This window comes from Danio rerio, chromosome 16, assembly GCF_049306965.1.
Source record: "Danio rerio strain Tuebingen ecotype United States chromosome 16, GRCz12tu, whole genome shotgun sequence".
Classification (NCBI taxonomy): domain Eukaryota; kingdom Metazoa; phylum Chordata; class Actinopteri; order Cypriniformes; family Danionidae; genus Danio; species Danio rerio.
The window spans coordinates 14,297,874-14,321,207 of record NC_133191.1 but is presented as its reverse complement, the minus strand read 5'-3'; the positions used below and the strand labels follow the sequence as shown (position 1 = coordinate 14,321,207).

At 37.2% G+C, this 23,334-nt stretch overlaps 2 protein-coding genes across 2 annotated transcripts; one reads left to right on the top strand and one right to left on the bottom strand.

Annotated features, from left to right (window-relative positions):
- Positions 1-1,201: 1,201 nt before the first annotated feature.
- zgc:162509 lies at positions 1,202-12,181 on the bottom strand. Its single transcript, NM_001083816.2, has 2 exons — positions 11,960-12,181; positions 1,202-3,599 (listed from the first exon to the last, which is right to left on the bottom strand). The coding sequence occupies exon 2, from the start codon at positions 3,584-3,586 to the stop codon at positions 1,508-1,510; it is 2,079 nt and encodes a 692-aa protein (NP_001077285.2). The 5' UTR covers positions 3,587-3,599; positions 11,960-12,181; the 3' UTR covers positions 1,202-1,507.
- A 311-nt stretch (positions 12,182-12,492) lies between these two features.
- On the top strand, positions 12,493-22,615 carry si:dkey-85k15.4. Its single transcript, NM_001386374.1, has 4 exons — positions 12,493-12,751; positions 21,369-21,401; positions 21,473-21,957; positions 22,039-22,615. The coding sequence occupies exons 1-4, from the start codon at positions 12,741-12,743 to the stop codon at positions 22,548-22,550; spliced, it is 1,041 nt and encodes a 346-aa protein (NP_001373303.1). The 5' UTR covers positions 12,493-12,740; the 3' UTR covers positions 22,551-22,615.
- The last annotated feature ends 719 nt before the right edge of the window (positions 22,616-23,334 follow it).

Genomic DNA, 23,334 nt, shown 5'->3' with positions numbered 1-23,334 from the left:
TCCTTTACAAAAAATATATTTTGAGTTCATTTCCGGCACCCCAGCTTAAAATAAGAGATTTTATTTACAGTGTAGTTAACACATGTAGCACATTATTAGTACACAGTATATTTCCAAATGTCTTGCAGTCTTTTTAAAGTATGTTTGTAAGTTTCCTCTAAGCAAGCATAATATAATTGTAATTTATAGCACAACATTTATTTTACATAAATTAAAGTTGGAACATTGTTTTTAGGTTCTTTTTAAGTCGTTACCAAAAAAAAAAAAAAAAAAAATACTCCCTGCAACGATCTGAGAAGGTTATATTTTGTCACATCCCATCACTTTCTAACTTCCCCAAATGAAGAAAAGGAAACCAAACCGCAATCATACAGTATATGGGCATTAGACAGATGTTCTGTGTTTTATGGGACAGATTACATGTAACGGCTCCTTTATGCGAGATGCCATATGCGAGACGAGTGTCTAACGGCACACATAAATTTGGGGATTCCCAGAATATAGTTTTGAGTGATTTATACACTGTAAAAAAATAAATAAAAAGTTGAGTTGACTTAAAATTTTAAAGCAACCGGCTGCAAAGGAATTTAGAGTTTGTTAAGCTTCAGTGGTTAAAGTTGTGCCAAATTATTATTTTTTTTAATTGACTGAAAGGTTGTTTTAAGTCAAGTATACTTTAGTGAATAATTTGGCACAACTTCAAGCACCGAAGCTTAATAAAATAAAAAATTCTTTGCAGCCAGTTGCTTTAAAATTAAGTCAACTAGACATTTTTACAGTGACGCTTAAGTGAAGAAATCAAAATTCAAAGTCTCCTCTACTGAGTTTGACTTTCATTGAACAAACAGTTCCAAACATGCAGTTAAATTGTTTTCATGAGGAAATTCAACTCTGAGCTCAACCTAACTTAGTTTTAAACTGAGTTAATTTGTAAGCTAGATGTTTTTACAGTGTATTCATTACACTATTGTACATTTATTCTAATTCTGTTGATCTCTTTCAATGAAGTGATGCCTTACTATGGTTCTGTACTTATGGCATTAGTTAGTCACCGATCTGTAAAGGTTATTTAAAAAACAAGGAGCAAAAATATCCTAGTACTGTATGTTTGCAAGTGTTATGTATTTTTATAAGACTGTAAATTGTTGAATTTGGTGAAAAGGAAAGTGGATAGAAAATATTCAAAGTCTAGAAGAATGGATGCAATGCATATATGTTTATTACTTCAACAGCCTCATAATTAAACATAAGAGATTCACATAAAAGTAACCATAAAGACAAAATCATAACAGAAAAAAAAAATGTAACTATGGCTTATTGTAAGGCTGTGTTTTCTGCAGTTGTTAAAGCTATATTAACAAATGACTAAACAAGCTATAAGTGCAGTCAGAATAGCAAAATATATGGATATTTATTCAGACTCCTTAGGGAGACTCAAAATGTCAAGTTACTTAACTGCAAAGATTAACTATCATGTACATAGTGAGCTTTTAAACACTTCAGTGTTTCAGTAATATGCTGCTGCTCCTTCATCTTCAGTGAATCCAGCTTGAACAGCCTCTTGAATGCTCTTGATTTGCTCTGGAGGTGCAGCAGGCAGAATGGGAAGCAATTCCCGATTGATTCTTTCCAGTCTTTCTATGCTCTTTCTGTCAAACTCCTTTTTATTCTTCTCCACAAGCCTTAAGATGCCTTTCTCTGCCTCATCACAGGCGTTCTGGAGCTGTTGTCGCTCATGCTCAAATTCTGGCTTATTTTTATCCATGGCCATCAGTTTACCCAGTGAGCTGACTCTATCCATCAGGTACCTGCTGGAAACATCAGTGTATGTTGCAGAGATCATATGGACCAGACTGGCAATGTTACTGGCTTGGAAGGCCTGAGTGTAGAGCAGATCTTTTGAGAAGAGCTTTTTATTGTAGGGAAGGGTTTGTGTGTTCTCAGATGTGGAGACGAAGTTTGTGAGAGTTTTGCTCAGACTGGTTTTCACAATGGCAGAAACCATCTGAAAGAAGTGAACCATCTCCTCCCACTGCTCCTTCACTCTCCCCATGGCATCCATTCCTTTGCCCAGCATCTCTATGGTGGTTCTGAAGTCGATCTCTTTCAGGTCACAGTTTCTCATAGTGATCAGGATTTCAGTCAATTCTTTCTGATTGTTCTCAAGGTTCTCTACACACTTCTCATATGTCTCTCTGGACTTGTTCAGCTGAGCTCGGGTCTGCTCTATGGTGAATCTTGCATTCTGTGAGGCCTTCTGTGCAGGACTCATGTTCTTTGATTTGATTTCTTCTTTATTCATCATTGGTGGCTTTGGAGAAATGGCTGGAGAATTTGTCACATCTTTGCTTTTGCAGTCAAAAACCCGTGCAAGCTGGATCAGTTCCAAAACCTCCTTTATAATCTTCTTACTTTTGTTTTTCTCACATTTGCCATCAGGTGCATAACGTTCCAGCTCATTGCATATTTTTATGCCCATGCAGCACAACTTCAGAGCCTGAAACTTACTTGAGCAGTCAGAGACTTGATTTAATTCTTCACTGATTCGTTCAAGCTGTTGTGCCATAAAAGTAGTTTTTGCACAATTGTTCTCCTGATCAAACAGATCTTTCCAGGCAATGTCATCACCCTCACTATTCACATTCATTAGCTGCTGGATATTCTGGACACAACTTAAAATTGCAGCAGACTTACTGTATGCGTTTATTTCAGCAACTACATCTCTCTCCTGATCTCTGATCTGGTGCACGGTACTAGCGATCTTTGTTGTTGCAGAACATGCACTTCTGACTGGGTGGGTAATAAGAAACGTCACTCCATTAAGCAGGCCTGTAACGCTCTGTGTTAACCCACCAACTAAGTCCATGCCAATCATTTCCCATCCACCAGGAAGAGAATCCAGAGCTTTCTTGTAGCTCTCTTGAGCCTCATCCAGCTGCTTCTCCACAGCTTTCACTGCTTTCTCAGTCCTTTTCTTTGTTTCTTCTGATGACTGCTTCCTCAGTTTGCTCTCCTCAATCTTCTTCCTCATGGCCTCCATCTCTTCCCCATAGAAGCGGTTTGCATTCATACAAGCTTCCAGCAGCTCTTGGATGATATTGATGACATTACCAAAACTCTTTTCAGTAGCAGCAGCCAGCGTCAGACATTCATCTGCGATCTCTCTGATATTGTCAATCTGATCAGGAAGAAGCGCTTTGACAACTTCATCATCATCTTGGAACAGAATCTTCACAGCATTCTTCATGTAATCGGGAACTTGGGCCGTATAAAGATGGATCTGATCCATGCTCGTATGGGCTTCATTAAATGACCGCCAACCAGTGTTGCACACTTGCATGAGGCAAGCACGGAAAGAATCAGGGTATTTGATGAATTTGTAACCCTCTTTAGGAGGATTTTTATTGATAGAGAAATCTTTTGAGGATGAGATGAAAACCAGCTCTCCCAGAATGGCTATAGATAGAGGCGCCGGAGTCAGATACTTTTCCCAGTTGACATAGGGATGCATTATCAGTTTGGTTTGATCCCTCATGTCCTCAGCAGTAGCGAGGCTCTGAGTAGATTTTGAGATTGCAGAACTCATGGCTTTCTTGTTGCTGCTCAAAACAAATGAGAAAAATCAAAAATAACTCACTAAAATGACTGAACACAAAATTATTGGACAGAATACAAATGAAATATGGTACAATTAGACTTTCAGACCTTAAAAAATGTCAGGGATGAGATTTAGGAGTTATTTTATTTTGACCAAATGGTGGTTACAGTACACGAATGAGTGATAATCATAGGGTAGGTGTAGATGTTAATGAGACAATGTAATGGGCAATTTAATAATTAACATAAATAATTCTAGTTTATGGGCATTACTGTGGCGCAGTGGGTAGCATGATCGCCTTACAGCAAGAAGGTTGCTAGTTCGAGTCCCAGCTGAGGAGTTTGCATGTTCTCCCCCTGTTCGCGTGGGTTTCCTCAGGGTGCTCTGGTTCCCCCCACAGTCTAAACACACGCAGTAAAGGTGAATTGAATAAGCAGGTGGCCGGTATAAGCAGGCATCTGCTGTGTAAAAACATGTGCTGGATAAGTTGGCGGTTCATTCCGCTGTGGCCACCCCCGATTAATAAAGGGACTAAGCCAAAAAGAAAATTAATGAATGAATGAAATCTAGTTTCTAGTAACAACTGCTCGTGAATGCACGTATATTAGACCTTATCCAGTACATCATCGTGCTATATGCTGCAGCAAGAACACGGTCATTAATTCAGAGGGACAAACATCATTTTAAAAAGCTCTACACATACATTTCCCAACCCTGCTCCTGAAGGCACACCAACAGTACAGATTGGGTGAATGGTTCAGATAAGAGAGACATGCAAAATATCTACTGTTGGTGTGCCTCCAGGAACAGGGTTGAGAAACAAAGCACTAGAGGACAGCTAATCAAGGGTCCATTAATAGCCGCATTTCCACTATCGGGCCAGTGCGAGCCAGGACTTTTATTGGGCCGGGCCGGGCCAATCGCCCGGGTGGTTGAGTAGTGAGGCCGAAATCATGTCGCGTTTCCACTGTCGGGCTAGTGGCTCGCAGCGCATCAAGCAAACCCCGCCCCCAGAACATCCCCCGAATCATACGTCACACAACCCGCCCACTTCAGCGGGAATCAGGCAGATAAAGCACACCATCACATCATCATGAAACTATTAAAATTAGGACAACCAAAACAAACAAATGACACGTTACTGTACAGCAGTACAATGTTTGTCTATACGCACATACCTGTGTGTTCTCATTCATCATATTTATTTATTCTTGCCACTAACGGAGGGACCCAGCGCAGGGAGTGCACACATCCATAATATAAAACCACATATATAAAATTCTCCATTAATAACTCGATATAAAATGCATTTTATAACATCCTCAGTTAGACAGGCGCTGTCCAACATTCATCCCAAATGCTTCAGAGAGAACGGAAACATTTTTCCCTGTTTGCTTTATGACACTTAATAGGTGATTCCCTTTATTTAAAGATGTTGCTTATTATATCTTAAGTAAAAGAAAGTGTTAAGTGTTTCAGCACATAAGAGCAGCACGTAATAAAATATAGCCTATATTTCGTTGCGCTCAGCAGCTATGCTCTAATAAAGCTCTTTATGCATTTAAAATCTCATTTTTAAATTTTACCACGTCATATAAAAACACTTATTTGAGGACACAGAACACATTTTGAACTTGCAGTGTTTCCTGATGCGTCTGTAAAGTGCTGCGCAGCTGAAGACAGAAAAAAAGGTTGCCTAGTTTCTGCTTTCACTCACCCTAAAAATGCTCTGTTTGCATGATTTGATTAATATCATCGTATCTTAATACTTTATAAATAATATTTAAAACATTCTCCGGTGTTTATTGTTTTTAGAAAATATCTAAAATCTTTTCTTTAAGAGAGGCTTTTGAAAAATGAAAGTTTAATGGCTTTAAAACAGTTTGATATAGTACCTAATTGTTATAGCTAGCTTTTGTTAGTTTTATATTGGTTTATTTATTTAATGTGATTTTATTATATCTGATATTTGTAGTTCTTTAAAATATTTTAATATAGCTTGGGCTATTTTATCTAGATATGACACTATTGTTTTGAGCCTACAAAAGTGGACACGAAATTTGTAAAGTTTATTGTCTTTCTGTTGTATTTACACAGTGTATTATTTCCAAAATAAATAAAAACAATAAAAAATAAAAGAAATGAACCGCTCGCGGCATCAACGGAGTCATGAAAGGAGCGCTCTTTTCCTCAGTCTCAGACACACATACATCAGTTTTTATTAAAAGTTCCAAAGGCCCACCTGAAAAGTAGTGGCGAACGTGCTTTTGCCATAGCAGGTCTCGGGAACGCCTTGCCATTAGAACTAAAAAAAGGCTTCGTCGCTGCCTGTGTTTAAGTCTAAATTAAAGACACATTTATTTTCTAGGTCTTTTAAAGCAGGGGTTCCCAAACTTTTCAGGCTTCGACGCCAAAAATAATCATATCAGTGGCTCGCGACCCCCATTTTTCAAGGTGGTTGTACTGTAAATATGTAAACGTTGCAGACACAACTATAGGCAAATATAAACATGAGCTTATTGACAACACAAAAATGCAATAGTCTATTAGCCATATAATGTTTTTTTAAAGTAATTTATGGATTTAATTACATTTTGCTTTTAAAATTAAAGGCTGATGACTGATTGTTATTTTTATGTTGCTGTTACTTTAATGCAACTATTAACTATATTCTGTCGGTTATGAATAAAATATGGTAATTCTAATAGTTTAATAAAATTTATTTGAGTTTTGGATATCACCAAGCGACCCCTTGTCATTGTCCCGCGACCCCCCAGGGGGTCCCGACCCCCACTTTGAGAACCACTGTTTTAAAGCATAAGTCCTTCCCTTCAGGGAGTGGGGAGGGGGATCAAAACGGTCATGTTTTTAATCGTATTTAGTGTTGGTCAACTGTGGTAGCTTCTTTTAATTAGGCAAAAATTATTTTTATTATTTATTTATTTATTTTTATTTTACTTAATTTTGCTCTTTTATTGATATACTCTCTGTGTTCTTTCCTACTGTGTGCTTATTGCTGTTACTGTTTCTATGATCATTTTGCTTGGGAACTAATTTTGTTGGAACCAAAGTTCATTGAACTGTGTTCTCGAATCATATCATGCACTGATCTTGTACATGCCAAATCACAAATCCTACTGATACACAGGTCAATTGGTATTTGCACACAGAGAGGATTAATTGCAAAACCCATAGGCCAGTGTGCATCAAAACAACAGCAGTATGATGCACAGTAATTCACATGTATCACAGTTACTGCATGTGTTCTGATGTGCTTAAAAAACATTAGCTACTGCTGAAGATGTGGAGACGATGTGATGTGAAATCCACCTAAACACATGCATCTCTTTATAAGGTTATTAAAAGTGTTGTTCTGTCACCTCTTTCTATTGTTTAGTCTGTATTGATGCATTCAGTTTAGGGCCTTTACAGTAGCTGCACAAATAATTGTTATAAGATTATCTCAATTCAAAATCTATTTGATCATAATGTTGCTAAATGGTCACGATTTGCACATTTATTAATTCTTCGATTGTGTTTTCACCAGTCCTTTTCATAAAGTCTCTGTTTGTGGTAAAGATTCAAATCTATGATTGTTTTTTTGTATTGTGACGAAGTTGCTAAAGAAACAGAATATTAAATGAAAAAAAAAAGTATGCGTGATTTGTTTTTCTGCCAACTGATTGGATGTAGTAAAGTAGGCATTTAATTCTAAGGGCCCCATCATACACCGACACAATAAGGCACAAGACATGTTTGCCACGATGTGCTGCTATTTTTAGTGCAACCCTAATTTTTTGTTTTCTGCCACGTTGTTTAAATAGCAAATCCATTTGTGCCACTTTGTGGACTCATTGGTGAGTCTGTCTAGAAAAGAGGTGTGTTAAGGTGCATTGTTGGCGTTTTGCTATATGGAGGAACTAAAATAGACTGCAATAAAGCAGCTGAAATCAGGTCTAGCGCAAAGCAGGTTAGTCATGCACCTTAAACGCTTAAACATTGCTTAATACACACAGGATGTACAGTAATATGCAAATATCTTTAATGATTAAAAAAATAAGAGATAAGGATTAAAAATGACAAAAATGATTACTGTCTACATAAATATAAAAATGACTGCCTCCATATCTTCTCCATCTCGGGGAGCTTTTTCAGTTTACTCATGACGACTTGCTTTTGTATATTGTTATTATTATTAGCAGTATTATTTATTATATGTATATTTATTTTATTAAAAACTAGTTCAGATTTGTCCACCTGTCGGGTTTTTAAATCATATGAGGCATAGTATTGTCGTATTATTGCTCATTTATTTGTTTGCTGGAAATTACATTTTCGTTCATTTATTCATTCCTTTTCTTTTCGGCTTAGTCCCTTTATTAATCTGGGGTCCCCACAGCGGAATTATCTACCAACTTATCCAGCATATGTTTTATGCAGCGGATGCCCTTCCAGCTACAACCTATCACTGGAAAACCAATACAAACTCATTCACACACACACACACACACACACACACACACACACACAATGGACAATTTAGCCTACCCAATTCACTTGTACCGCATGTCTTTGGACTTGTGGGGGAAACCGGAGCACCGGTAGGAAACCCAAGCAAATGCAGAGAGAACATGCAAACTCCACACAGAAATGCCAACTGACCCAGCCGAGGCTCGAACCAGCAACCTTCTTGCTGTGAGGCGACAGCCCTACCTACTGAGCCACTGCGTAACCGGAAATTAGATTTTAATTTAGAGGTAGTTTTAAAATGAATCTTTGCGGTTAACAAACAAAATTAAATATGTAGGCTAATGAATGTCTTCAGCGGAGTGCGTACAACACTGTTTCCTGACTCCACGAAAGAAAGAAAGAAAGAAAGAAAGAAAGAAAGAAAGAAAGAAAGAAAGAAAGAGAGAGTAAACAGGCCTAACGGAGAAGGCTTGTTTTTTATCCTCGTTCTGCAGATGCTCCGTTTAACTGTTTTCTCTTTAGTGAAGCGTTCAGGTTTTCCACTTACAAAGTCCGCCATATAAATAGCAAATCACTTGACGCTCCAAATAGCAATTACATGATTAGGCCAATAGGTGGTGATAACCATCATATATTAGGGCTGCTCTATTATGGGGAAAATCATAATCATGAATATTTTGGTCATAATTGTAATCACGATTATTCAAAACGATTATCAGTTGAAGTGAAAATAATTCACCCTTCTGTGAATTTTTTTTTATATAGAAATATTTCCCAAATGATGTTTAACAGAGGAATTTTTCACAGTATTTCATATAATATTTAAATATTTTGAAACCTATTTTAATAGCTCAATATTATTAGGGATTTAAGCAATATATATTTTTGTTGGTCTGCAAAAGAAACTACTTTTATACAATGACTTGCCTTATTAAGCCTTTGAATGTCACTTTAAGCCGAATACTAGTACCTTGAAAAATATCTTGTAAAATATAATTTACTGTCATCATACCAAAGATAAAAGAAATTAATTAGAAATGAGTTATTAATTCTGTTATGTTTAAACGTTGCTTTAAGTATCTTCACTGTAAGAAAAAAATATCGCGAGCTGTCACTTTAAGAATAGTGCGGCTCTGATATGGTTTCTCTTTCACATGTCTTTTGATTCTCAACTTGTTTGTTTATTACACAAATGAGGGTTAATATAAATAATCACTAAACACCGTGCTCTGACACAAATGTGCATGTATTTGACCCTTAAAGTGCTCACATTAAGATGGCGTTAGATGTGTGTGCTCTGCTCGTCTCCCAGCCTCTCCCAGGCTTATAGAGTGGCTAGCGCACACACAGAACAGCACGTGGTCTTTTGCGCTATTAAAAATAAGAATGATTCGAACGTACATCAATGAATGATGTGCACCCCGTGCTGCAAACGTTACATTACAGTACATGCTTTTAGTCATTTTTACATGGAATGAGCTTTGCAGAGCGACAAAAGTGTACAACTGGAAAGGGGACGGTATATGATGCAATAATCGTTTATCTCGATTAATGGTTTTTCATAATCGTTAGAAGCCAAAATCGAAACTGGATTTTCGATTAATTGCACAGCCCTTATATATATATATAGTTAAAGTCAGAATTATAAGCCCCCCTTTTTAAATATTTCCCAAAAGATGTTTAACAGAGCAAGGAAATTTTCACAGTATGTCTGATAATGTAAGAAAGTGTTATTTGTTTTGTTTCGGCTAGAATAAAAGCAGTTTTTAATTATTTAAAAAACCATTTTAGGGACAAAATTTTTACCCCTTTAAGCTATATATTTTTTCGATAGTCTACAGAACAAACCTTTGTTATACAATAGCTTGCCTAATTACCCTAACCTGCCTAGTTAACCTAATTAACCTAGTTAAGCCTTTAAATGTAAGTTTAAGCTGTAAAGTGTCTTGAAAAATGTCTTGTCAAATATTATTGACTGTAATCATGGCAAAGATCAAATAAATCAGTTATTAGAGATGAGTTATTAAAACTATTATGATTAGAAATGGGAAAAATTTAAAAAAAATCTTCTCTCCATTAAACAGAAATTGGGGGAAAAAAATAAACAGGAATCTCACTTAACATTTATTCTGAATAAATGAATTGTTAATAGAAAACAAGATTTAAAAAATAAATATGGTTTGTTGTTGTGTGCAAAATTATCATTTTAAATGTATAAATTTATACAGACACAGTGGCAAAGGCTTAGTAGGGATGAAATTCTAGAACTGCCCCTTGACAGATGATTTGTTTCAGGGGTTGTTTCATCTCATGTAGTCTGTTGTGACGGATTCATAAATTCATGTTAGTGTTTATGCATCCTTTGTTGTTTACTCATCTGGATTTAATTTATACGGTTCATGTCGAAATTACTATCCCTCCAGTGAATTTTCAAAAAACGTTTCAAATTGTTATTTAACAGAAATATTTTAACAAACTTTTAAGCATGATAGTTTTAATAATTGTTTTATTTTCTCTTTGCCATTGTGACAGTGCATAATCTTTTTTACTTATTTTGTAAGACACCTGAATTCAGCTAAAAGTGCAATTTAAAGACTAGACTATTATGTAAACTAGGCAAGGTAGGATAATTAGAATAGTAATTGGATAAATTTTTATGTAAAATAATGTATAACAGGTAGAAAATTATTAATTTTAATGTACCTAAAAGTGCACCTACAGGTAAAAATAAAAGTAGGTTAGCAAGTGAAAAGGTAATTGCCGAAGTGTAGTTAAATTAGTTGGTTAATAAACAATAAAGCATTACTTCCCTGCTGAAAAATCCAGCTTAAACCAGCCTAGGGTGGTTGGCTGGTTGACCAGCCTGGTTTTAGCCATTTCCAGGCTGGTTTCCAGCCATTTCCAGCCTGGTCTTAGCTGGTCAGGCTGGAAAATGACCAGCCAAATCTAGCTAAAACCAGCTTGACCAGCCTGGTTTAAGCTGGATATAGCTGGTTTTGGCTGGACTCCCAGCTTTGCTTGGCTGGTCAAGCTGGTTTTAGATGGTCATCTCCCAGTCCGACCAGCTAAGACCAAGCTGGAAATGGCTGGAAACCAGCCTGGAAGTGGCCAAAACCCCTCTAAAACCAGCCTGGTCGACCAGCTTAATCCAGCCAACCAGCCTAGGCTTGTTTAAACTGGATTTTTCAGTTGGGTTTTTAATATTAGCCTACATGTGACCAAAACAATTGCATGGGTATATTAGGTATATCAACTTTTGATTTGTATTGTGCATTAGCATTGCTAAGGAATAAATTTGGACAAAAGGCGTTTATTAAATAATTAAAACATTGGTTTCTAATGCGAAATATTTTTTTTTCTAAGTGTGTTAAATTTTAGGTGGGCTGGAAAGGGCCTCTTCGCTTTTATTATTTAACATACTAGCAGGCGTTAACACTTTACATAATTCACAACAGTTTGCAATGTATCTCTCTGTAGTCAGGCCAATTCTCAAATAATATTATTAGAATAAAGCAGAGCTCAGCTAATAAAATGTGCTTCTTGAACACAGCTAAAGGCTGATAGCCGTCAGGCGTCTCGCGTTTGCTTTCCGCTATTTTCACCAGGTATAGTTAGTAGGCAAAAGCTCTCAGTTTTATCCACACCCGAATACGAAGACAGGTTTTGTTCGAGCTTTAAGACCTGCTAGCCATCACTCTTGCAATGTGTTAAACCGCTCGCTTTACGAGTTGCTTGCTTTGAGTTTATTACTTTCTAAGAGTGATGCTGGTAGTTGTCTAGCCTATTTAAGTATTTTTTAATTAATTTCAGAATATTTAAATCCTAAAAACTATAACGTTAACGGTTACAAATTATTTGAATCTGTAAAAACGTCCAAAAGACTGGTCTTACCCTGCCGAAACCCAGTTAAATGCTTCAAGCCCCAATGGGATCTGATGAAATGGATGATACGACCGCAGATGCTTCAGGAAAGTTTCTTCAATAATACTTCAAACAAGTGAACGCAAACTGACTTCCTGTATTGACGCATTCCCAACATGGACCGTCCGACTAGCTGCCTCTCTGCGTGGGTGTTACATAGGAGAAGACCACTTTTTAATTAGTTGTAGCAATGACTGTAAATTCGCGATTGTTACTGATATTCGCTTGCTGGATTTAATCATTTACTAAATGACTAAATTAAATTACAAGTAAAAAAAAAATAATCCGCCCTCATTTTAGCATCGTTATAGGGGCATTTCCCTACAAACGAATTAGGATTAAGGAGCCAAGTCAATAAAACTGGCTGAAATATTGATTAAAATTCATTCAAATTATAATTTCATATTCTAAAAGTTGAATTGGTGAGTAATTTTCATGAAAAGTTTCATGTTAAATGACCGCATCTTTTGACTGTTATTGAAAGTTACCTGTAGAAAGACTTTAATAAATTGTAATTTGTGGATTTGGCTGAGAGATTCAGAATGTAAAAACATCAATGTCAAATCTGTTTGTGTTTCTTTTTTTATATACCGCTGAACTGATATTAAAACACGTGACAACCGGAAGGGCGATCGGTCTGCTCTCTTTTGAGAACCAGGGAGAATCGTGTTGCTAGACAAGCAAGCCTTCATCCCACAAAGACTTCGTCCTCACTCCCAAATGAGAGGACAAATACTGCAAAATAAAGAATATGGCTTTAAGGTATGTTTTGGTTCATGTTTACTTGCATACAATATTTAAACAACATCCAAAAGTTGATTTAGAGGTATAGGGATGAGTCTGTGAGTGTGGACAGATGCAAGGGACCTTTGTAGTAAGCCAACAAACTCACCGAGATGAAGTTTGAGTGGACAGTGTGTATTTGGCAGTCGACTGTTTGCAGGTTTGCCTGTGAACGCTGAGTTTTGTTCAGTCTGGGAAGGGAAAATGTCCTTACTGGGCAATATGTTCCTCTCTAAACTATTAAATATTATGTGTAATGAAAAAAAAAAAGGTGTAATAATGTATAACATCAAAACAACTTAATTTATTGTTTTTTCTTTTTATAAAAGATAACCAGAGTAAACATGCACACACACACTCCACACAGAAAGAAGAGAAGAGATCATCTCAGTCAGGTTTTTAGTCACACTGCAGAGGCTGTATTCAGTTCAGCTCTTAGTAGGTCTGAGCCATTAAAAAAAGAGCAATGTTTAAATGTGCACAGGCCAGAGTAATTGTAATCTCTGTAAGATAGTGAGTCCTACTTTATTGCGAAAGAGGGATTGGTCTACAACCAACTGTCAAGAATTCCAGATTCCACAGAGGCAAAATGTGTTTATCTTACACCAAGAGACAGAGCTGTGAGGGTTACCTAAACCATTACAGACAGAGGCCAGAGAACAAATACCCAAAATAAAACTTACAATTGAATTAAGTACTGCTAATCTACTCTTTATAATTTATTTCTTTTGTCTATCCAGCTCTGCGTCAACACATCTATATCTGTAGGTATCCAACAAGCAGTTCGATCAGGTGTTTTTAATTAGGGTTATCAACAGAGCTGCGACCCGAACTGAAAAATCAATCCAAACACTACCAGAATACTATAAATGCAGCCCTACAAAAACAAAACAAAACAGAGAGACCGACTAAGCATGTCACTTGCCTGTTCTATAATGATATGTTCAGCTGTAATTAAAAATGTATTCTGAGAGAATGCTGAGTTTTTCTCCCTCTAGGACTGATGTAGTCTCTGTCGCCATCTTGTGGCGGAACGTCAACTGTTAATTTACTAGCTTTGCTCAATGAAGTATGATGACCTCCGACGCGCTGAATTTTTTAATAATTATTAATAATCACTATTCTTAAAACTAAAATGCATAGTTACAATCTAAATAACAAAGTTTTCTGTCAAAAAGCCTCACAAGTAAAGTATGTTGTCCATTATCTGCACAATTTGTCAAACTGTACTGGGTTCCTCTTTGTCACTCTGTGAGTGGGTAATACCAAAGCTGATAATACACAAGGGTGAAGATGGTGTACAATATCTTATCACCATCTATCTAAGATGGTGTACGCCTCCCACCAGTGCCAATAAAATTACAGCTATATCGCACTGCTATATATACACACACACACACACACACATACATATATATATATATATATATATATATATATATATATATATATATATATATATATATATATATATATATATATATATATGTGTGTGTGTGTGTGTGTGTGCTGTCAATCGATTAAAAAAATTAACTAATTAATCGCACCTTTTTAAAAAAATTAATCGTGATTAATCACATTTAAAATACTGAAACTTGTAATTTTGGCTATTCAAATGTAAAATGAATGTAAACGCAAGACAACAACTATTTAAATTCAAAATATAATTGTTATTAGAATTTTTGTTTAACTTGTAACACAGATTTTTTCATGTAAACAACAAACCCACAATAAACCATGAAAATCCTGGCTTGACAGCCATATTTATTACAGAAATAAAAACACAGGCATGGTAATGACATTTACATTTCAAAACCAATAAAAATGCCAATTTCAATGCCAATAAAAAAACATTGATTTCCATGTTGAATTCTAAGTGGACTGCAAAAGAAATGCCAAAATACAGGCATTACAGATATGGAAAATGAAAAATTATAATAATAAACTTGAATACAAACAGTTGCACTCATTGTAAAGTTTTATTGCTGTGAGTTGAGAACATTAATTATAAAGTAGAAACAATTTTGCTTAATCCTTCTTTACATTCATCCAGTTGCTAAGACTAGAAGTAAGAAAGCACAGAGACTCCCGAATGCCCGCAAATTAATTGATAATCTCTCGCAAACCGGTCGTTAAATACATTGCACACCCCTCTCCACCGCATCACTCCTACCTTTTCAGGTATGTCGCGCGCAACTCACTCCCACCGTCCTTTAGGTATACGTCTCGCACGCACACGTCCCTATTCAGTTACATCGCTCACTCCACCCCTGACACCCCTCAACGGGCCTGACACAGACACACACACACATACACACACACAATGCGCTGGAGCGACTCCCTTCAGATTCAACACGCATGATCGTGTTCATCAAATTTGCTTAAACTAAGCGTCCTAAAGTATTACTGTATTTCACAAGGATTCTGACACAACAACGCGAAGCATACGCTTTCGTTGCGTTTAATGAGGAAACACACTAAACTTGGAGGGCTCATGCTGAAAGGCAGAGTAATGCCCTGTCTTTGACAGCTTGCGACTTCACCAGAGACTTTCTGAGTACATTCACATAAGACACCAATACTCCGATTTTAATATGATTAAGATTATACTCTTATTAAAAGTCTACCGTGTAGCCTAAGCAGCGATTTTATTACATTAAAGCACAGGTGTCAAACTCAGTTCCAAAAGGGCCATATATACATATATGGGGTGTAATAGTGATTATGCAGCATGGGCAAAGTTTGCAGTTACTAAATTACCACAAAAACACTTCTCTAGTCTTGCATAGTCTGCAATTTTTATTTTAATCACCATGTGGACATGCTAACCAGTTATGTGCACCCTTCATCATTCCATCATTCTCATTAGCTCTGTCTAGCTTGTTCTTTATGGGTACGAAGGATGGGCCCTGTATAGATGATCAAAATCTCAACTCACAGATTGTACAGATATCCTATCCTCTCCCCCTTCAACCTGTGGTTCTGGAAGAACTCTACTGGCTTGAATTATGTTAAATTGCAAACTACAAAGTATCGCACCAACACATGTGAAAAACATTGCTATTAATTTATAAATGATAAAATGGGTTAATAGACAGGTTTTTTTTTTTTTTTTTTTTTACCAGTTATGCGATTTAGAACATATAAAAGCCTTTGCAAATGTATACAACCCTTATCCTATGTAGGGATGCAGCGATATGGATTTTTTAGCTGATACCTATAGCCGATAATTCCTAAGACTTGGAGGCCAATAGCCGATATGTATAGGCCAATAATTATAAATATTTTAAATTGTTATATTTTTATACAGCTAACTTCATAAAAGATTGAACTATTCTTATGAACTGAATAGTCTATACTCAAAGCAAAAAAGCTATAATTTCAAAATTGCAAGGTGATTATAGACCTTATATTCACACAAATCTGCATGCAAAAAAATTATTTCCTTTTCTTTATAGCAAATGAACATGCACATTGATTGTTGCATAAAAATAAGTTTAAATTGCAAAATGTTTAATTAACAAGCAAGTTAAATATATTTAAATAGGATAAAAAATTAAAGAGCTAAGGACTGAAACCAGCTCAAATGGTCATGAACAAAACGTGTTACAGTGATGTACACATGTACAAATATGTCATGTCTAAAAAAGTCTTTTTAGAGGTGTTTTGACAGTTTAGAGCCACCGTACAAGCAAATAGCTAAATACAGATAATACGTTTTAGGACGTTTAGAAAATGCGGCACAGATTTATCCTATTTGGCGTTTTGACATGTCACATGTAGGTGCTGTAGGTGCCATCAATCGCGGGAAAATGATCGATGAAAAGTTTATGATAAACCGCTGAGAGTTTTACTCAACTGTAGAGACAGAGTTGCCATCAGAGTCAGATTTTGATACAAAACCTGCATTGAGCTGACTGTAGGACAAACACAGAGCAGAATATAAAGACAGAATGAGCGGCTAGTTAAGAGCCCCTTTGACTGGAGTCACCTCTCCCCCGTGCTACACTGTGTGTGTGTGTCTGTGTGTGTGTGTGTGTGTGTGTGTGTGTGTGTGTGTGTGTGTGTGTGTGGGGTGACAGCTCTTACGCCAGCTTGTTATAGTCAATATGAATAGTCCGATCAAACTGAATACTGTCTTACATCAACAACACATGACAAGCAACGCGTTTATAATAACAAATAATAAGATTACAAACAATCGTTATGTTTACACGTGTTGTAAAATGTGCGGCTCCTTCAACGGGACTAGGCTGCAGTTTGGGGTGTGAGTTAAGCGGAGGGAGAGGGAGAGAGAAAAGAGGAGCGCTTTTTTCGCAATGAGACCATTTTCTGTGATGTTCCTTTTTGGTGACTTGTTGTACCACACGGAAAGTAATAAATATTTTGGACCAAGTTACATGTGTCCTCTTTCATTCACCAGCTGCAACTAAAAGAGTTCACCCCGAAACTAACATTATTCGGCCTTGCAGTAATAAGTGAATCTCCCCTGCAATCTCTAACACAACAAAGAGACAGAGCAGGAAAGGTTTCCACATGTAATATTTTTCCTAAGGCGATTTAAAGCAAAATACACAATGACACTCAATCAAAAATATCTACAATAACAAGAAACGTGGTTACTTACTGAGTTATTAATGCACAGCAAGCCACGTAAAGAAAGGACGGACTTTGAGGGAATAATCAGTGTGAGGAGAGATCCATTATAGTGCACTGGACAAGTCTGAACAAGTTCTGCCCACGCATGCGAGAGGCAGGCAGGTCTGTACAATTAAGTAATTTATCGGCTTAAATATATCAGCCTAATTATGACATCGGATCGATAACGATAATCTTAAAAATAGCATTTATCGGCCGATAACGATATGGGCGCCGATATATTGTGCATTCCTAATCCTATGGCAATGCCAGTGTTGGCCTTAAGTGTTCATCTACTACATCTGTGTCTCGACACAGATACTACTACTACAGACAGTAAAGTGTCACCCACAGTTGAGGCAACTCTCTCCTCAAAGGGTGTTTGTTCAGCATCCCGTGTTCCCCCACCTCTTCGTTCCACACTTTGGTGCGCCGCTGTTATCCTCTTAACCTGCATCTTTACATCAGACCTTTTTTTTTAATTCACTCACAGTGCGATGTTCAGACCCTACTGTGTTAACCGTGTCAGCTAATCTCTCCCACTCTATTTCTTTTCATTTGTAATTAATTCTGGAGGAAAAAACTTGCAGTTCATTCATTCATTCATTCATTCACTCACAAGGGCTTAGTCCCTTTATTTATCTGGGGTCACCACAGTGGAACCAACAACTTATCCAGCATATGTTTTACGCAGCGGATGCCATTCCAGCCGCAACCCATCACTGGGAACCCATACACACTTATTCGCACACATACACTATGAACAACTTAGCTTAACCAATTCACCTGTACCACATGTCTCTGGACTGTGGGAGAAACCGGAGCACCCGGAGGAAACTTACACAAACGCAGGGAGAACATGCAAAACTCCACACAGAAACGCCAACTGACCTAGCCGAGGTTTAAACAACAACCTTCTTGCTGTGAGGCAAGACTACCTACTGCGCCACTGCGTCACCATGTTTTGATTATGACGTGGATTAAAACCAAACAAATCTCCCATTCCCTTTAAGAAGGACAATGTCTAAACCATTTTTGTGCATAATTGGTTACTAGCCACCGCTGTTCCCATAGAAAGAGGAACCTTGCAGTTAGTCAGTGTATGTTTTGGTCATTCGATTTTCATTTAAAAAACAGATATTGAAAAACAAACAAATGAGCCATTTTAATGACCTAAATAAAACAAATAAGACTTCCTCCAGAAGAAAAAATATTATCAGACATACTGTGAAAATTTCTTTGCTCTGTTAAACATCATTTGGGAAATATTTAAAAAGCAAAACAAAACAAAGGGGGCTAATAATTTCTGACTTCAAGTGTGTGTGTGTATGAATCCTTTTGCAGAAATAACTGCTTCAATGCAGTGTGGCATGGAGGCAATCAGCCTGTGGCACTGCTGAGGTGTTATGGAGGCCCAGGATGCTTCGATAGCAGCCTTAAGCTCATCCAGAGTGTTGGGTCTTGCGTCTCTCAACTTTCTCTTCACAATATCCCTCATATTCTCTATGGGATTCAGGTCAGGAGAGTTGGCAGGCCAATTGAGCACAGTATACCATGGTCAGTAAACATTTACCAGTGGTTTTGGCACTGTGCGCAGGTGCAAGGTCCTGCTGAAAAATTAAATCTTCATCTCCATAAAGCTTTTCAGCACATGGAAGCATGAAGTGCTCTAAAATCTCTTGATAGCTAGCTGCATTGACCCTGCCCTTGATAAAAAACAGTGGACCAACACTAGCAGCTGACATGGCACCCCAGATCATCACTGACTGTGGGTACTTAACACTGGACTTCAGACATTTTGGCATTTCTCTCTCCCCAGTCTTCCTCCAGACTCTGGCACCTTGATTTCCGAATGACATGCAAAATTTACTTTTTTTTTAAAGTACTCCTCTGTTGCCCAGGTCACGCGCTTCTGCCGCTTTTTCAGGTTCAAAAGTGGCTTGACCTGGGGAATGTGGCACCTGTAGCCCATTTCCTGCACATGGCTGTACACGGTGGCTCTGGATGTTTCTACTCCAGACTCAGGCCCCGTTTACACTAGTGCGTTTTAGTTTTAAAATGGCATTTTAGATCAAAAACGATCCGTGCCAACACTAGCGTTTCACCTAGCATTTCTGAACATATCTCCGTCCACACTACTCCACCAAAAACGTATATCACATGACCATTCGTGCACTCTAGGCATGTGCGTTCTAGTATAAACAAAGCATGTGTCTTGCTCGACATTTGGTTATTGTTAGTCAACAAATGCCGGTTGAACAATAAACGCGATGGCAAAGAAAGCAAGAGAGGTATTTTTGTGGACAGACGACGAGGTCGAGTTGTTACTAAACGTAACAAATGAATAACTGCACAATGGCGCCTAAAACAGACAGTAGTGCAAACAATGCTCCCATTTCTGTGTCCAGGTTGTTGTTTACAGTGCTGTCTTCCGGTAGCGTTAAAGCCATGTGTTATAGTCATGTGATAGGGGCTTGACGAATAAGGGAAGGATACGCAATGACACAAAAGCCCCAATCAGGTAGCGAATCTTAGCAGTTTTCAGATGTCTTTGTTTTTTTTCATCCACACTGAGACGGAGCAGCAGCGTTTTAGAATGAAAATGGCCTCTCCAGCGTTTTCGAGAAGCTCCGTTTTCGGCGCTCAACAACTCTGGCGTAGTGTGGACAGATGGCGTAACCGTAGCAAAGCTTATGCATTTTAAAACGAAAACGCATTAGTGTAAATGGGGCCTCAGTCCACTGCTTCCGCAGGTCCCCCAAGGTCTGGAGTCGGTCCTTCACTACAATCTTCCTCAGGGTCCGGTCATCTCTTCTCTTTGTGCGGCGTTTTCTGCCACACTTTTTCCTTCCCTCAGACTTCCCACTGAGGTGTCTTGATACAGCACTCTGGGAACAGAAATTCCTTTCTGTATCGTACCCTCTTGCTGGACGGTGTCAATGATGGCCTTCTGGACAGCAGTCAGTTCGGCAGTCTTACCCAGGATTGCGGTTTTGAGTAATGAACCAGGCTGGGAGTTTTCAAAAGCCTCAGAAATGTTTTACAGGTGTTTAGAGTTAATTAATTGGTTATGATGATTAGGTTAATAGCTCATTTAGAGAATCTTTTCATGACATGCAAATTTTTTGATATAGGAATTTTGCATTTTAATGAGCTAATGCCAAAATCATGAATATTAAAACAATAAAAAGCTTTGAACAACTTGGGTTGTGTGTAATGAATCTAAAATATATGAAAGTCTAATGTTTATCAGTACATTACAGAAAATAATGAACTTTCACAATATGCAAATTTTTTGAAAAGGACGTGTGTGTGTGTGTGTGTGTGTGTGTGTGTGTGTGTGTGTGTGTGTGTGTGTGTGTGTGTGTGTGTGTGTGTAAAACCAGCTTTATGAGGCCTATGGTTTTGGAATAGAAAAAAACAAGCCTTTATTCGTTTTTGTTTTCTGCAGATATAATTATTATGCTATATTAATTATTTATTCAAAAAATATTAAAATTAAATCGTCGTTCAATTTTCGTTTTTGAATTTTAAAACAAAGATCTAAAAGCGGCTCGTTTGTTAATATCTTTTTCTAAAATGAAATTCCAATCACCAAAACAAAAAAACAAAATTTCAGCTGTTGATTTCTGATTCAGAGAGAATGAGAGAATGTGGGACTCAAGTGTCCACTTGCTATGAGCCATCTAGAAGATTCACAGATCCCTAAAAATCTGAGATGCCTGCTTTCATGCTGGCAGCACGATTTGGTTGTCTACAAGTGATCTGTATCTCTGCCTCTTGCATTGCTATTAGTTATGGTTATTATAATTATGTGCTGATTTAAGGTCTTGTTTTTTGTGACTGGTTATTATGAATTGAAATACAATATAAATATGTCTACAACTAAAATGATTATCAATTGCACATTAAATTGTTTATCACAATATCAATAGTTTCCTTTGTTTTTGTCTTTCAGTATGAATGCTCTGAGACTGTCCTGCTCCTCTAGGTAAGTTTCTGTAAATCTAGTCTCTATTCACAAAGTATTGCTGTTATTATATATATTTTTTTTCCTGACAGTGTTGGGGATCTGCAGTCCATAGAGACAGTTGTTGGGCCGCTGAATGATGGAATTAGCTCTATCTGTTATGTCTGCAAGCATCTTTTGGAAGCAGAAGTAAATCAAAACTCTGGCATGTGCTCCAATTATAGACAAATCAGAAGACATATTGAGTATGCTGAGCAGCACATTGCAAGATCAGAGAAAACTATTAAAGTAAAACTGCAAAATCTGGATGAACGTATGGAGCAACTTATTAAAGAACAAGGAAATGCTGAGCAGCAGAGGCAGCAGAAATGCCTGACTAAGGATGATTTGCATATCGAGAAGTATTTTGCTAAGGAATCATTAGAGAACTCTAGAGAAGCTTTGGAGCAGGCCAAAAAAAACGTGGCTTCAGCTAAAAAAGAAATAGAAAGAGAGGAGGACAGGAAGGTTACAGGTGGATGGGTAACAGCTGCAGGGGTAGGTGTTACCTTGATTCCAGTTGCTGGATGGGTTTTAGGTAAGAAACCCTTTTCTTCTGAATACTAGCATCTATCAACTTATCTCCTTTGTGCTGATGTGATTGCTTGCTTCCCTTTAGGTCCAATGATGATATGTGATGGAATAAGTACAATTGAGGATGCTTCAAGGGCTATCAGGGATGCTGAAGATGATCTTGAAGAAAATGAGGCCAGAGTGGGGAAGTACAGGAGAAAAGTGTCTGATTACCAGTCCGAGATCTCTAATATAGAGAGTGAGATTAAAGAAACTGATGAATTGCTGGATAAAATTCAGAGTGAGATTGAAGAGGTGAAGCAGCATCTGGATTACACCGCTGATATTCAGGAGATGGTGAGAAAAGCTGTGAATCTTCTTAGCATTGTCAGTGGAAGAGTCACTGTTCTGGAGAGGCAAACCCGAGGCTTCATTCTCTGGGAGCCTGTGATAAAGGTGATGGAAGAAGTGATGAAGGCGGTCGCAAATGTTGCAGAGAATCGTCTCCTTTATAATCATGGTGTGGCAGGCCTCATGAATACTTTGAGGGCGAATGTTGGAGAACTGCTGACTTTGTGCTCCTCACCCACACATTCTGAATATGAGGACTATTACTGATCCAACTGAAGAATGCACACAGAAACCAACACATGTTAAAAAAAAATAAAATAAATAAAAATAAAGACAATGAGAGATTTTTAAACACTTCAAACACTTGAGATATTTAACAAAAATATGGCATACTATAACAACCAGAGATGGCAAAAGTACACGCATCCTTTACTCAGGTACCAGTACAGATACTGGTGTTTAAAATTAATGGTAAAAGTTGAAGTACTGACTACACTTTTGTACTCAAATAAAAGTAAAGAAGTACATTCTGAAATAAGTACTAAAGTAAACAGCATTAATTACTACTACCTGTTTTACTTTCACAGGGGTAACTGCACCTCACATCATGTATACATCTTTACAAAATAATCAAAATTTTTTATTCTATTTAATTTTTATTTTGTTACCAATTTTTAGCAGCAAAGTAGCCAAGCAACATCACTACAATATTGTACAACTGCACTGCTCAAAAAGTTGTCCTGTCTATCATTACCTGGACACAAAATAAAACTTTACGGCTGTTAACAGCTGCCAAACTCATTCATATATTCTAAAATCTTCTGCCTATATACTATATTTATAACTGTCCTAAATTTATCACTTTGTCTAAAACATATTACTTTTTTTCTTTTGATAAAATCAAAAACTGAATGTGTTTGACTACAAATAATTATTTGCATTATGCTAAAGCTGCTTCATTTTTTTTTCAAACAGCAACACTCTTGCAGCTCATATGATTTCACTATTTAAAAAACTATATTTTTTTTCAGAGTTTTGTGTATATTTTATT

Excerpts from the sequence above, each read along its gene's own strand:
- zgc:162509 (NM_001083816.2), bottom strand. The coding sequence starts at position 3,586 with ATGAGTTCTGCAATCTCAAAATCTACTCAGAGCCTCGCTACTGCTGAG.
- si:dkey-85k15.4 (NM_001386374.1), top strand. Across the intron at positions 21,402-21,472 it reads AGACTGTCCTGCTCCTCTAG|TGTTGGGGATCTGCAGTCCA; the intron begins GTAAGTTTCTGT and ends TTTTCCTGACAG. Across the intron at positions 21,958-22,038 it reads AGTTGCTGGATGGGTTTTAG|GTCCAATGATGATATGTGAT; the intron begins GTAAGAAACCCT and ends GCTTCCCTTTAG.